Genomic DNA, 15,706 nt, shown 5'->3' on the forward strand with positions numbered 1-15,706 from the left:
TCTGTTTGGTCCTCTCTGTCATGGTGCCATCATGGGAATAAGCCCATGTCACACGTCAGAGTGCATTGGTAGTATACTGGTGAGCAGAGCTGCTGTCCCATGTCACACGTGAATCAGTAAGTCAGAGGGAGCAAGTATGATGCCTGAGAGCGCACAGTGAGGACTAAACAGAGTGATGCCAAGTCTATGGACACCTAACACGATGACTGATCATAGTAAGCCCTCAGAAAACAGTGGCTCATCTGTAAGTGATCGTTTCCACATCACCCTATATTCTGTGCTTTGAATAAATATTAACTCTCTAGTGGAGGGAGAGTTGCAGGGGAGAAGCTGCCCATTTGGAAGGCATCTCACTGAAGAATATAGAGAAAACATGCTAAATTGCTAAGACCACTAAAAGAATACTTTTTGGGGAAAGCTGGGAAGATGGCTTAGCAGTTAGGAGCACTCACTGCTCTTGCAGAGGACTGGAGTTCAGTTCCTAGTATCCACATGTGATAGTTCATGACTGCCTGTAGTTCTGGCTCCAGTGACCTGAGCCGTTTAATGGCTTTTGTAGAAACCTGTATACATGCACGTCTGTGCACACACATATATAAATTTAAAAGCTTAAACTTATTTGTATATTGCTTCTTTTTTTCTTTTTTTAATTCTCTTTTGAGATGGGGTCTCTCCGTGTAACCCTGGCCAGCCTAGAACTTATTTTGTAGACTAAGCTGGCCTTGAACTTGCAGAGATCTGCCTACCTTTGTCTCATGAGTACTAGGATTAAAGGTGTGCCCCACCACAAAAAATTTAAAGATATATTTTGTACTGGAAAAGAGAGTTAGTGGTAGTATTTAGGGGAAAGCAGGCCTAACCTATGACAGTGACTCAGGGACCATGGGCATTTCTGGAACACATGTTTTTGTTTTTGCTGTATGTGTGGTTACTGGCAGCAAATGGTAGGAATGGCAAGGGTGTTGGTCCCAGGCTCCTGGAAGAGAAGCTCAGATGAAGCAGATCTGTGCAGAGTGAACACGGCTAGGGAGTGGGAGTTCTAGCTATAAATTCTGAATGAGAAGAGACAAGAAGGAGCATGGTATCTAGGAGTCACTGGAAGCCGAGACACCAGCTGTGGGATTCCTACAGCTCCTCTGTGAGCCTTGCTGTCCAGCTCTCTCTTTTCTCCCTAATGGCAAGGGTCCCAAAGGTTAAGGTGCTAAAGACAGTGGGAGCAGAGGAAGCACACGGGGAAGAAACCCATCTTTTGAACACCAGCACTCAATGTGTTGGAAGCCGGTTACTGTGGTCATATTTCATTTGTATTTCAATAAACAAAGTTTGCCTGAAGTTCAGAGTACATGCTCAACTTAAGTCAAAAGTCAATTTAAATACACTAGCCAGCCTTACAGACCAGGCAGTGGTGACACACACCTTTAATCCCAGGAGTCACACTAGTTTGTCATAGAAAAAATGGGCAGTAGTGGTGCACGCCTTTGATCCCAGTCCTCGAGAGGAATATAAGATAGGAGGAGACAGCTTCCACACAGTCTCATTCTGAGATTTCTGGAGGCAGGATTGCCATTTCGGACCAAGGTAGAGGTAAGAGCCAGTGGCTGACTGTTTTGCCTTTCTGACCTTCAAGTTGAACCCCAATTTCTGTCTCTGGGTTTTTATTAATGGTGCTGTAAGTTATTACTCCACACTCTGGGCTCCCTGTCTTTTGCCTGTGCATCTGAAGGACCCTTGATTGGCTTCTTAACTGACCTTAGGATTAACTAGTACCACACCCCATACCAGCCACCCAGATTGCCAGCTTCAGCACACAGATGTGGCCTGTGCAGAGGCCTTCTGTTAGGTATGCTGTGAAAAATAAAGTTGTCTGGTTTCTCAGAAAACTGAACTGAGGGCTTTGCAAAGCTTGCTAAATTGTTAGCTGTGAACGGCGTGCTACTGGTGAGGTATGGCCAGGATACCAGTAAAACAGTGCGTACAGTGGCTGGGTGCTTATAAAAATGTGGAGTTCCTGCATTCAGATTTTTTAACAAGTGTGTTCACGTTCTTCCTCCCTTTCAAGAAAGCAAAACTGGAGATGGTAGATGAAGGGTGTGGTTTATGTAAGACAGAAGAGGCGTAACTCTAATCAGTGGGTCCATATGCAGAGAGCAGGCTCTGGCCTCACATCAAAAGATTGGAACATGTGTATACATTTATGTTTTCAGTTATATAAAGTGTTTATGGTATATATGAATCTTTTTATTTTTATTTATTTATTTTTTATCATTGCCCATTTTATCCAACTCACTGGAAAAGTGACAGTAATCCTGGAATGAGACAGATTGTTCCCAAACAGTTTCTGGCTCCTATTCTTGCTCCCCCCATTTTGTACCTCCCTTTCCATCATAACTTCTGCATCAATCTCCCGTGCATTTTTTACTGTCTTCCAATAACATTCTATATTTTGCTTTAAATACAATAGAGTGAAACAAAGAAAGCCTAGATTTCTCCCCGAGGTTGTTGTCTGCCCTAGAGATTTATTCATGGGTGGAAATTTATTGGTACAAACCTAAAGAAATATTGAATGGCCTGACATTAGGCACGCCATTTGCCTACTTCTCCTGCGATGGGTTCCAAACAGGATTTAACCATCCTTCTGAAAATGCCTTCCATGAAGGCCCAAGTGGTACCAGGACATGCATCTACCTTCTTGCTCTAACAGCCAGTTCCCGTCTACTCCATTGGTGCATCAGGATTTTTAGAAGCTGGCTGTAGGCTGATTTTTCTTTTTTATCCACAAGTTCCCAGATAGTCAACATGGATACATAATATTGATTATAAATTCTTGGTTGATAGCTTAGGCTTATTACTAATTAGCTCTTACAACTTAAATTAACCCATTTCTATTCATCTATGTGCTGGCACATGTCTCGGGAGGTTATCTGTCCTCTAGCACGTGTTACTTCCTCTGCTTCTCCTGGAGACTCTCCTGTCTCTGCTCTTCTTCTTCCCAGTGTCCTTAGTCTGGTTTTCTCACCTAACCTTATTCTGCCCAACTATTGGTCAGTGATATTCTTTGTCAAACCAATCATGGCATACTGTGCACAGTGTACAGGATTATTCCACAGCAGGTGGCTTACATTTTTCTTCTTCATTCTTAGCTCACCTTTAGTGTTTGTCTATGCAGATCTCATGTCTAACAGCCAACAGCTACTGTTCTTTGCTGCTCTTGTCTCCTGAGACTTCCCATTCAGTCCCTGCTGGGATCACATTCCCTTGACGTCTTGTGGTCCTTGGCATCATAGACGGATGTCTTAGAAGATCCAGGCCACCCCTTCAACTTTCCTTAGATTTTAAAAAGACGATTAAAAAAATTAATGGAAGAACTCAGAGGATATTTGAAAGTTACTGCCCTTTTTGTCTCTGAGACCTAGATTCAAAAACGTAAGAATAGAATCTTTAAATCAGAGAGCCCACTGTGACCGAGAGAGAATTGGGTGACTGAGACACTTTGATTTGCTGATCAGTTGTTTAATTTATGCCTGATTTAACATTTCTACCAAATTGAAACTCAAAGGATGCTGAAAGTTGCCAATTGTCTTTACTCCCAAGTTCCCGAGAAGCTTGGAAACCATGTACCCCTTTTCTGGATGAGAGTCACAACATACTAAGGCTTGTACCTTAGTGCAATCTTAATGCTACTCAGCAATACTCCAATGGATTCTAATTAGTGACTTCTCATGTTCTCCATACAGAGACGTTAAATTGAATTCTCTCTTCTTCACCTTCACATGATAATTTCATGGGGGCCGTAAACCAGGAGATTGGCTTCTTTTCTTCCAATCCCTCAAACTTTCCGGTACTCAGAGCATCCTCCTGCCTTATCTTTATCTCTGATGAGACACTGACCCTGGCCAAAGCTGCATGTGTGTTTTCCTAAGGAAACTGGTTCCTAGGAGTATTCTGCTGTTTGTACAGTCACAGGCTCTGTCACGTTAAGAAGCCAGCACACACCGATAACTCAGAAATACCCGACCTCAAGCCTATCCACTGTCCTCCTCGCCTTCTCCAATTAATTCTTCAACCTCCGTTAGGCTTGTGCTCCAGCACTTTATGGAGACACTCATGGCCAAGGTCAACTGGGGCCTGTCTGCCGTAACTGTTGGGCACTCTTATTCCTCTTGATGTCACTCTTGTTTGGAAGTGGCCACGCCTCCTCTCACTCACTCTCTTCCATCTCTGTGTGTTCCCTCTCTTGTTCTCAATGTCCATCTATTCCTGATTCCTGTAAACCAAGAAGCAGAGACTATGACCAGATCCCATGGCACATATAACTTTGAGAGACCCATGTCCAGCAATGCAATTCCTCTGATCAGTCCCATGGCCTTCATAGTAGTGCTACAAACTCAGGACTGATTCTTCCAGAGTCTATGGAGACATTACAGATTCAAACCAATACACTGTCTCCTAACTACTACAACTACATTGTTATGTCCTTTCTTAGGTTCTGAAGATACCTCTGCTGGTCTCCTGAGCCTTTGACCTCTACCTTCAATACCCCCATTCACTCAATTCATTCATTCAATACCCATTTCACTCTCCTCGATGCTGTCAAAGTAGCCTTTCTAAAATTCAGACCTATACTTTGTTCGTTTTATTAAAATTAGTACTCATTCAAGCCTTGAGCATAAAGTTTAAATCACTTAGGTCTACATTCCACTGTCTAATTTCTAAGTATGCATTTAGCTATGTTTGTTGTCATACTGTTTGTTACGGCCACGGCTGTTCACTCCCCTCTTAGATGTTTAATGCCTTTGGCATTTGTACACGTGACTCTCTTTGTCTTGAATGTCTTCTTTTCCTCTCCTGTCTCCCTCCATCATTCCTCCTTTACGGAGATTCAGTACACTCTTCATCATTTCCTAAACGCTTTCCTGGAGGGCCTCTGTGAGTCCTTTCCTGGCCCCTTTCCTTACTCCCGTCTCCACGCTTCAGTTGCTAACCTATGTCTGTTTCTCTCATCATGCCTGAGCTAGGGTGTGGGAATTTGCATGTGTTCATTTGTTCATGTGAGTCTCTCTTTTTGCTGATTAGAAGTGTATTTATAACAAAGAGCTTTGACTTTTATCTTCCAAACCCTAGAACCACTTGCAATGACTAACCCCCCGGGAGAGACACTGTATAAATACTTATTAAAAATTTACATGTTCTTAAGTTCCCTTGATGCTAAAGAAATATGTACTTGGTTTCAAAAGAGTGTTTTAGTCATTTCTTTGAAAATGATGACATCTGGGCAGGTTTTCATCCAAACATCTGTCATTCTTTATGTTTTATTTTGATGCTCAAGTTTTTGGCCTTAAGTCTAACATTAGCTTCTCATTTTGAAACTTGTATAATTAAAATTAAAATTTTTTCAGATAAAAATCCTAATTAACGTTACATGTGCTAATGCTAACACTTCATTATTTGACTCCTTTGAACACGAGGCATTGAGAAAGTGACTATATAATTTATTGTCCAGTGCAGGACATTCCTGAGAGTTAAAGGGAGAGCTATTAATACTTTCACCATAATTATGAGAGTAAAACAAGACTGCTTCAGGCAACACAAAACAGAGTTATTTTAGCTATATTATAGTTTCACATACCTGTCCACATATGTACTTAAAGCATTGTTTTCATCTATACCTCCTCACATTGATTGCTGTACGTGTAAAATCTTTTCACATTTTTTTCCTTATGCCATATAAACGTACTTTAGTTTAAAGCATCTGGGGTTTATGTATGTTTAAATGGCACAGCACAAAGCTTTTTTTTTAAGCTCTGGGGGAATACATTTCTTCTCTGATATTTTCTCACTGTTGTCTCTGGGGCACAGGGTAACAAGGCAGGGACATTACGGCTTTATGAGCCATTTGGCTTCTCTCCAGGGACATCTCAACTTTGGAATTTTTCTGGTGGGCATCAGTTTTCATCTGCCTCCCTTTACCTCCTCTTCTCTGGCACATCATCTCAAGGTCCTGAAGTTCTTTGCAGGAAGTACAGAGAGGAACAACTTGTTTTTTGACCACAGTTTAGCAACTGTGCCATTTATTGGCCTTTTGGGAAACCACATTCTTGGATCGCAATGATACCAATTAATTGATTCTTTTCCCCACTGCTTAGAGAAATATTTTTTTTTTGCAAGTGAAAAAGAAGACACCTTAGTTGACCATAAGAAACCCAAAGAAGAATTTTGCATTAAAAAGTGCTGTTTGAAGAAATGCCCAATTCTGTCACATGGTGGGTCAGTAAGTACATGGCGCAGGGTCCATATAAACCAAAGAAGAGAATCCGAAGTCTTTACCATGTGTTCGTGCCCTCTTTTCATCTCTAAACTCACCTCCTTCCTTCCCTCTTCTCCATTCCGGCTGCACTCATGTCCTGAGGAGACATGGCAGTGGGGACTTTGCATTGCTTTATGGGCATCGAAGCAGCTGCAAAGATCAAACGTTTGCTTCCTTCAGGCGTTCAAAGGCCATGTTATCAGAGGCTTTCTTGACTGTTCTAGCTACAGTTTCACAATCTTTCCATCTCCAAAACACTCAGGAGACCCCTGGTCTTCATCTTACCCCCTCCTTTTCCTTTCAGCACATGGGGCCACGTGAATAACACCTCACATGACTCTTATTGTTACACAATATTGACCCTGAGAATACGAGCTTGAACAGTGGGGACTTGATTTATTGAGCTCAGTTTTTTTTTGTTTTTTTGCAACCCTAAATCACCCTTCTTTTTCCAATAGTATTTTTGGATGTACAATTGGCTGGATAAAGAAATCCATGTGTTCTCCATGTAGCATGACGTAGACTGAAAAGGACAGCCACAAAGCTCCGGATAGGTTCCGTGGGGCCGTGCTGATGGGCTCTCACTCTGTGTAAGAGACTTAAGTTTCAGTTTCTCTAAATCAGACTGGCTATTTTTTTGAAGTTTTTATTGGCTGCTATAGGAAATTCAGGTCCAATGCTTAGTTTTCCCTCTTACCTTCTGTTTTTCTTCTTTTCCCAACTTAACTGCTCATTAATGTGTCTACCAAAGATAAACTCGGATGTCAGAGAAGACAAAACCCTGCCTGAGACCTTCAGGTCCTGTTTGGAGACAGTGTCAACTCCCTTCCCCACCCTGACCTGTTTAAATGTCTTCTGCATTCCTTAAGAGACCAAGCATGCCTTTACTGACAATGGTACAACTTTCTTCCGTCCAAGGTTGGACTTCGACATTTCAATTTCTTAGCCTTTGCTGAATAACGCGAAAGTTCTCTTTATTTCTGTTTAAAGATTTTTCCATCACACACCTCATCATTTCTCCCTCTAGCTGCAGAAAGTATTTGAGGTTTAGAGATTTGGAATTTGCCCACTTGGAGGAGGGCAACTGACACATTTCTTGCTCTGTATTCACTTTACCCAAGTCCCTCTCGCCAGGTGCTGGCTCCTTTCCCCTACCCTCACCAGCTTTGTGGATTTCCCAAATGCATTTGTGAAACAGAGGATACTTCTGTGCTGTGAGGAGGAACCTCACCGTCTCCTGACAGCTCTGCACTAAAACCGCTCCTCAGTTTCAGGCTCTTGTGAGCGTGGGTGAACATAGTTCCCCTTCTTCCTAGCACTTTTGTCAGAGACAGCCATTTTCTCAGCTCCTGAAGAAATCCAACACGATGTCAAACACACAGAAAGGATGGCTACGGACTTTTGAGGATGGTGTGCTTAACTCGCAGAAAATGAAATACATTTGGGATGTTTCCATGAGCAGTGCAGTCATAATAGCTAGTTAGTTCATAACAAGTGGCCAGCATCTGAAGCTTGATAGCTTTTAGATGAGGAAAACCAAAAGAGCCGCTATCTGTGTCAGCGAGACTCACGACGTCGGGCCTAACAGATGAAGGAGACTGTTGTAGCTGAGGCTTGTTTTTTCTGGGAACCTTGTTACAGGTCCATGAACAATGACTTCCCAACAACCTGTGTTTTTGCTTGAGGCATCAGACCAGTTACTCTTGAGGCCTCGGCTGGCTCATGCCTATCCCAGGAGAAACTGAATTTTCTAGCTCTTACGATCTGGTTAATTCATGTTTAGTAAATTTTACAAGTCTGTAATTTTTTCTTTATTGGATGGAAATACCTTTCAAGTGTTTCTTTTACCCCCAGAGAAAAATGTGGTTCATACTGAAATTTTTATATCGAGGTTTCCCAAAATAATTATACACAACCCCACATAACACTTAAAATATTGGACATAATTAAGATGCAGTTTTATATTTTTTTATTATAATGCTAGTTTCTCTCAAGACATGTATCATTGAAATTTTCTCAGAATCAAATGTTCAGGGGTTGTATTCTGAAAAAAAAGTTGTATTATTTCTTCTTTGAATCTTTATTATTAATAGTAAAGAGATCTAAACAAGAAGGTATTTGGAAGTAATTTGTCATTTAGTTGATGTCCAGAGTGACTGACAGATTCTGTCTCATGCAAGGGCATTAAATTTCAAGAGGAATCATTATGATAGGTTTCTGCGTGCTGTATGACTGCATATTTACATAGTTATCCAACCTCTCCACACTGTAAGATTCACCATCAGGTGCTCTGACATGGTGAATACAGGGCCAGTGGACGGCGGTTGCTTAGCGAGTGACGTGATGGAAGTCAAGGAATAGAAAATGTCTGTAGTCAGTAGCAAAGCCTTCCTTCACTGATGCCTCATGAATAATTGACAGAATATACATAATTAATGGGAAATTAAGGTGTAAATATGGTGCTTCTAGATCAACATTATTTAGGCAGGCACAATTAAAATTCTTCGCAGTGTAGACTTGTAATGAGCGCCAGAGCAAAAGACCTTGAGAGTTATAATGATTTCAATGATTATGGAAATTGTAATCGCACATTAAGAGATGTGGAAGTGAGGCAGACACGGAGCTGGCAATCAGGACAGAGTGTACGTGCAGGAAGGAGGGCTGCATAAACACCCAGCCCTTGCTAGTAAACGAGCTGATGAGGTGGAGGCCACAGAGCCTAATCAGAATTCATTTTGAACGCCAGAAGGGCTTTGATGTCCCCTTTTTTGTGTGCATCATAAGAATTGAGCACCACAAAACTCTCAATGAAAACCAACATTTTTGAATTGTATGCCCCCAGAATCCTTTGTAGATCAGGCTCATAGCAAATGTATTCATTTCATTGATGCCTTCAGTGATGGTTATGGCTCGCACTGCCCAGTGTTGTTGCTCATCCTCTCACTCTTCCATTCCCTGCCACACACATGTGAGGTCAAGGATTTTGTTGTTTTTCTTTTGTTTCCCTTAGAATTTAGTCTGTTTACTTTTGTTTCAGCTATTGGTACAAAACTACAGATTGCTTTCATGGTTGAATTGAGCTCAGTGGATAGAGCAAGTTTAAAAAGATTGTGTGTGTGTGTATACATACATACACACATATATGTATATATAGTACATGAGTGTAGAGGTCAGAGGACAACCTCAGGCACTGTCCACTTTATTTTTTGAGACAGAATCTCTTAGTGACAAGGGACTTGTCATGCAGGCTGGGCTTGCTGGCCAGTGAGCCTCAGGGACTGTCCCTTACAGTCTTCCCAGGGATGGAATTACAGACATGTGCTGCCATCCCGGGATTTCTTTTCTTAAACATGGTTCTGGAAGGTTGTCTTGGGTCTTTATGCATATACAGTAAGTGCTTATGAGTTATAAAAACAGTTAGATTTCTCTATTTTTTGAGAGTGGTATAAAAATACTCTACTCTAGAAAGCTCTCGAGAGGATGAACTTGTGCTGAGTCGAAGGAGTTATTACTATTCATGTTGTATCGTGTTTGTTCAGCTCTCTGCTCACAGGTGGCAGACTTGTACCATTAAAAGACAGGGTGGCCTTGTTCTTCCTCACCATGAAGGGCGAGGGGCTTTTATCCTTCTGGGAAACAAATGTGTAAGATGCAAACTGTCAGTATGCACAATGACATCAGGTGACCTCAAGCAGCATCTCTCAGGGAGGCCTTTTCCTAACCTCTTCCAAGCTTGAGGAAACTTTATTCAAGAGCTGAAGTTTGGAAGGTTCTTAGTGTATCTGAGGAGTCAAGGTGGTGTTTTGGCCTCAGCACACTATCTCTCTGGTCGCTCAGTTTTCGTCCCTTATATCACACTGTGAACGCCGTGCCGTTAGACACCATGAGGATATATTTTGAGGGGTTGGGACAATGGATCCTTTGTAGTGCAAAGGATGTTTGCACTACAACCAAGAGGACTGCACATTGGATCCCATTAACTCGGTAGCAAGCTGGGTATTTCTGCAAACGTTTGAGATCTCAACTCTGAGGAGGGCAGAGGCAGGAGTATGGCTGAGGTTTGCTGGGTTTCAGCCTAGCTAAGAGTAAAGCCCAGCCTCAGGGAGGGACTCTGCTTCGGAGAAATAGGCAGAGAGTGATGGAGAAAAACACCAGCCCTCTCTTCTAGTCTGTACATGTACAACACACACATGTACAGGTATGACATATCCATCCATGCATAAGTACATGCAGTCACATAGGCATTCATATATACATGTACATAAACGTAAATAAATAGATTAATAAATACATATTTTGCAATGGCCACTGATAAGTGGATCTACTTTGATTTGTTTAATATCATCGATACTTAGGTACTAAGTTCCTGTTTGTCTCATTTTGCCATTCCAATTAATGTCGTAATAAAAGTCTTTATGATTTCACCTCAGAATCCTGGGAAGTTGTTAGGTTGAAGCATGTGTGTGTGTGAGAGAGAGAGAGAGAAAGAGGGGGTGGGAAGAAGGGGGAGTCAGGGGAGTTTGTGTATGTATTTGAGATTCTTGGTAAACATTTCCAAATTTCTTTCCAGGAAATTTGCCTTCATTGACATAACCTCTCAGCTAAGCCTCGCTGGCCTCAGGCTCTAAGTTCACCTGTTGTCTTATAAAAATAACAGCAACAAACTGACAACATCACATTTACTATTTTCCTCTGCATTATTGATAATTCAGTTTTATATTTGCCTTCTTCATATTGACTACTACATATTTATTAATTGAATCTCATCCTTTACTGTTTGTATTATGCTATTTTGTTATTACTAATGTTACATGTTTTCTTATAATTGGAATTAGTCATTTACTTGGAATTAGCCATGGGCATGCCTATTTTTTTCAATTTCCACTATTGCCATCTCTGTCAAAGCTACTATTATTTCCTCTCTGATTTTTTTCAAGAGTCAGAAAGTCTTGTCAAGCCTCTGCTTGACGCTCTGATGCTTCCACTTGGTGTCTTGGTTAGGGTTTCTATTGTGATGATAGAACACCATGACCAAAAGCAACTTGGAGAGGAAAGGGTTTATTTCAGCTTACACTTCTACACCATGGTCCATTATCAAAGGAAGTCAAGGCAGGAACCTGAAGGCAGGAATTAAAACATACAGCACGGGAGTGCTGCTCATTGACTTGCTCCCCATGACTTGTTCAGCCCGCTTTCTTACACACCTCACTGGCACCTGCCCAGGACAACACTGCCAACAGTGGGCAGGGCCCTCTTGCATAAATCACTAATTAAGAAAATGCACTACCAACTTGTCTACAGGCAAATGTTATGAAGGAATCTTCTCAATTGAGAGTCCCACTTCTCAAATAGCCCCAACTTCTGCCAAGCTGACAATAAACTAGCAAGGACACCAGGTTTCTGCTTTATTTCCAGACAACGGCTGCCCTGGCTTTGAGGTATCTCCTTCCAGTTGACAGAGCTGCTGGGGTTAATCTGCAGAAGTTCATGCCTCCTGTTTGCTCTCAGAAGGGGCAGCCTTGCTTCAGCACCTCTGCTCTGTTTCTTTGATACAACCATTGTGCAGTATTAACACCCAGGTTCGTTTTCTTGACAGTTGGCAAACTTCCCCAGACTTTGTGAGGAAACAGAAAGAATTGTTGCTAACCACATCCGTGAGCGAGAAGGGAAGACCAAGGACCAGGTGAGTAGACTTTTGCCTGGTATCAGGGCCTTTGTGTGAATGGAAGAATTTTACCAAGTTGCCTCGTTGTCACCAGTAGGTGGCTTCATCCTCAATGACAAAACAGTGTGACACATAACAATATCATAATTACTTTTATTTTTCATGAATTATATATGAGTTACTACTATAGCAATGCTGGATAAAATATAAGGACATTTAGCAATGTCTCCAGAAATCTAAAATTGAAAATAAAATCAACAATACAAGTCCAGAGCCAAGTGTGGGAGCTCACACCAGCAATCTCTGCACTGGAGAGGCAGAGGCAGGAGGGTTGCCTCAAGTCTGAGGCCAGCCTGAGCTACAGTGTAAAACCCTGTCTCTGAACAAATCAATGACCAGGAACAACCTGCCTTCCAAATAGTAAGCTCTGTTATTTTCCCCTCAACTTTTTAGCACCATCGTGAGTACCTTCCCAGCATATACACACTGCTCAATGATGACCGCTAATCCGGAAGCATACCACATTTTTTTTCATTTAGATGAAATTCTCATGTATTAATGGATTTGAATATAAACTCCAGGATATTAAAATTTTTTATAAATATTTTTCTTATGGGTTTTTATAACTTGGCTGTGCAATCTACATTGAAGAAAAATGTTTAGGAACTAATATTTTAAACATTCAAAACTATTTTACTAATTCACTTGGCTTCTAAGGAATGACCTTGAAGCCATTTTTGGACCCTCACTGACTTGGAAAGATAATTTTTTAAGGGAGGATACTCTATTTGAGAAAAGAAGAACAAATTCTTATGTCAAAATGGCCTTTTCTTAGTTACTTATCAACACGATAATGGAAAATACTAAGGCTTTCAAACGCTCTTCCACGACACAGCTGTGAGCATCATGTGGAGAGAACACTGGACTTGGGCCATGTGTTCTCTCCCAAGTAACAGTGTGTTCTTGTGAAAATCACTTCTTAGGACTGTTGTTGTTGTTTTCATGGGCAGAATTGGGATGTTGTTCTATATGATCTCTGAGTGTTCCCATAAGTTAGTATTCCAAGATTTTGGGATTATCAGGTGGGCTGGAATGAGGAAGGGTGAAAAATGAAGAAAAAGAGAAGAGGAAAAAATAGAGAGTAGAAATCCCAGTAAGTGAGACCCGTACTCTCACATAGCGTGAGTGTGCAGATGGGAGGGGGGAAGTAGGAAGTGAGGGGAGTGCCGGAAGCTTGGCAGACTGGGGCGTTTGTGAGGGACCCCAGCAAAAACCGCTTTCTCTCTTCAGCTCAGGACTGATTGGTACTACGTTTTATCAGTGTGCTTTGAAAATTAATTGCCCACAATTTATAATTTCCACTTGTTTTCCAGCTTTTACAATCTTGGATAACATCCCAAAGTAGAGAAAAGAGGTATTGTAACTCAGCCAGCATTAACTCACAAGCCAGTGAAATGAAGCCAGGGACCAGACATATAGGCCTAAGCTAGAGGTCCGCTCTCCCTGTCTAATGTCTTGGCTAATACAAGCTGTTGGACTAATACAGCTCAGTCCTATAAAATCCTGTAATTGTAGCACTTAGGAAGTAGAGGCAGAAGGATTAGGAATTCAAGCTCATTCTCTATTATGTAGCCATTTCAAGAGCAGGCTGGGATACATGAGACTCCTTTTTTATATTTTCATTGCTTGTGATAAAACAACCCCAACAAAAGGCAGCTTAGGAGAGAAAGGATTGCTTTCGGCTTACCGTTCCAGGTTATAGTCTATCACTGCAGAACACCCAAGGAGGCAGGGACTGGGGGCAGCTTGTTACATCACCCACAGTCAAAAACAGAGAGAAAGGAAGGTGTGGCCCTTGCTCAGTTTCACACTTGTCTGATTAGGGCCCTGACTGTGAAATGCCCACACTCAGGGTGAGTTTTTCCACCTCAAGTAACCAAGAAAAAATAGTCCCTTCCAGACATGGCCGCAGACCAGCCTGATATAGGCTATCCCTCATTGAGACACTCTTTCCAGGCAACCCTGGGTCATGACAAGTTGACAGTGGAAACTCCCTGTCACAGACCTGGTCTCTGTTGGGAACCAAAAACAAACAAACAAACAAACAAAAAACCCATCAGCTGTGCATATGTCTTAAATAAACAAGATGCTTTGGCTTGAGTTTTTATCCTGTACCATTAGAATGATGACGTGTAAACTTAACTCATAGGGATCCTAAGTAAAACTGATACTGCGAAACGTAGTATGTTGTTTTACCATCATTGTGAATTATGTAGGTCAGGTGTTGATGTTTCCATGTTGCCTTTTTTATTCTTTCATTTTTCTTTTGTTTCGCTAAAATGGCATATCAGTTTAGCAATTGATCTGGAACAACTAGACCCCAGTGTCCAAGAAGCAGTCTCAAGAGTCATGGAAGAGTAAGCAGACAGAGCAGTGACTACACAGACTTAAGTTCACACTACACTTGCCTGACTGGAGCACGGTCCCAGCTTGCAGCAACATAAGGTGGACCCCAAGATTTGCAATGGAAGGCATAAGCTTCTAAAGTCACCAGGACTAAAGACATTACTTCTGACATGACTATTCTTACTTTATGTCATGCTAATATCGAAGAGAAGTCCTGGCATCAGGATCAAGTCCTAACACTGCTGGCAGCCCAATAGTGCTGTCTGTTTATAGCGTGCTGAGAGACTGTGTGAAGGGGTGGGGTGTGGTCTAGGGCTCCTCAGAGACAAGCACAGTGATCACAATTTTAAAAGGCTATGATCGAGTCAAGGTGACTCACTACATAACTGTGAAGTATGGCAGGCTAACTCATGGCGCCCCTGGCGCTCTAATTGTTATGAAGATACTGTACTCTGTGCTTAGACTACCTGAATGTCAAATCCAAGCTCCAACTCTTACTTTCTATGTAACGTCTTGTAAGTTATTTGGATTCTTTAAAAATATTTAGTGTGTGTGTGTGGGGGGGGGGGTTCATGTTTGTCATGACGTATGTTTGGAGAAACCAGCCTGTGAAAATCAGTTCTGTCCATCACGTGGGTTATAAAGGTCAAACTCAGGGCATCAGGCTTGATGCAAGTGTCTTAGCCTACTGAGTTATTTCAGTGTGCCCACTTGCATTCTTTATATGCAGTTCTGCACCCTTAGGCTAAACAATGGTAGTTAACTCATGGCCATTTTGTAAGGAGGAAATGAGCGATTCCTGTACAGCTCTCTGATCCTGTCAGTTACTTACCTTGCATCGCTGTGAGCATAGTATCCCACAGAAACAACCCAACAGAGGGAAGCTTTCTTTTGTATTCCTTCCTTCCGCAGTCCCAAGTTGCGATTCCACTGAAGCTCACTCTGGGGAACCAGTGGGTTTATTAGGCTTGCTTACAGAGCAGTGGGGGAGTTGCTGTAACAGGAGAATGGGCGGCCTTAAGCAACCACTGTAGAAGGTCTATACCTGGTATGGATGGTGTAGGGACTCCTCTGTGGTAGTACAGATGGAGTCCCTTCCCTTAACCTTCCCTGGATATATCCTCTAGCCCTTCTCAGAGACTGCAAAGCCATATACCTGGTAGAGAAGGTTGGGAGGATATTAAGGTAGGGGGTCCCACGAAGCTCCCCATCCCCTTCTAGGAGGGAAAGGCGAGAATGCCAATTGTCCACAAGCCCAGCTGTGATGATCTTCGGTGAGCAGGTACAACCTAAATTTTGACAAGGCAGCAGTTCGGCTCACAAGGTAGTCC

The 15,706-nt window shown here is 42.0% G+C and overlaps 1 protein-coding gene across 5 annotated transcripts in view; it reads left to right on the forward strand.

Annotated features, from left to right (window-relative positions):
• The window catches only part of Dnm3 (dynamin 3), a 471,600-nt gene that overhangs the window by 164,626 nt on the left and 291,268 nt on the right, over positions 1 to 15,706 (forward strand). For all 5 annotated transcript variants that reach the window (XM_087906356.1, XM_048420852.3, XM_048420856.3 and 2 more), the window contains exon 11: positions 11,901 to 11,987. In XM_087906356.1, coding sequence (XP_087762482.1) covers positions 11,901 to 11,987 — 87 coding nt within the window. The remainder of the gene's footprint in view (positions 1 to 11,900; positions 11,988 to 15,706) is intronic.

This window comes from Myodes glareolus, chromosome 5 (assembly GCF_982192425.1).
Source record: "Myodes glareolus chromosome 5, mMyoGla1.1, whole genome shotgun sequence".
Lineage (NCBI taxonomy): Eukaryota > Metazoa > Chordata > Mammalia > Rodentia > Cricetidae > Myodes > Myodes glareolus.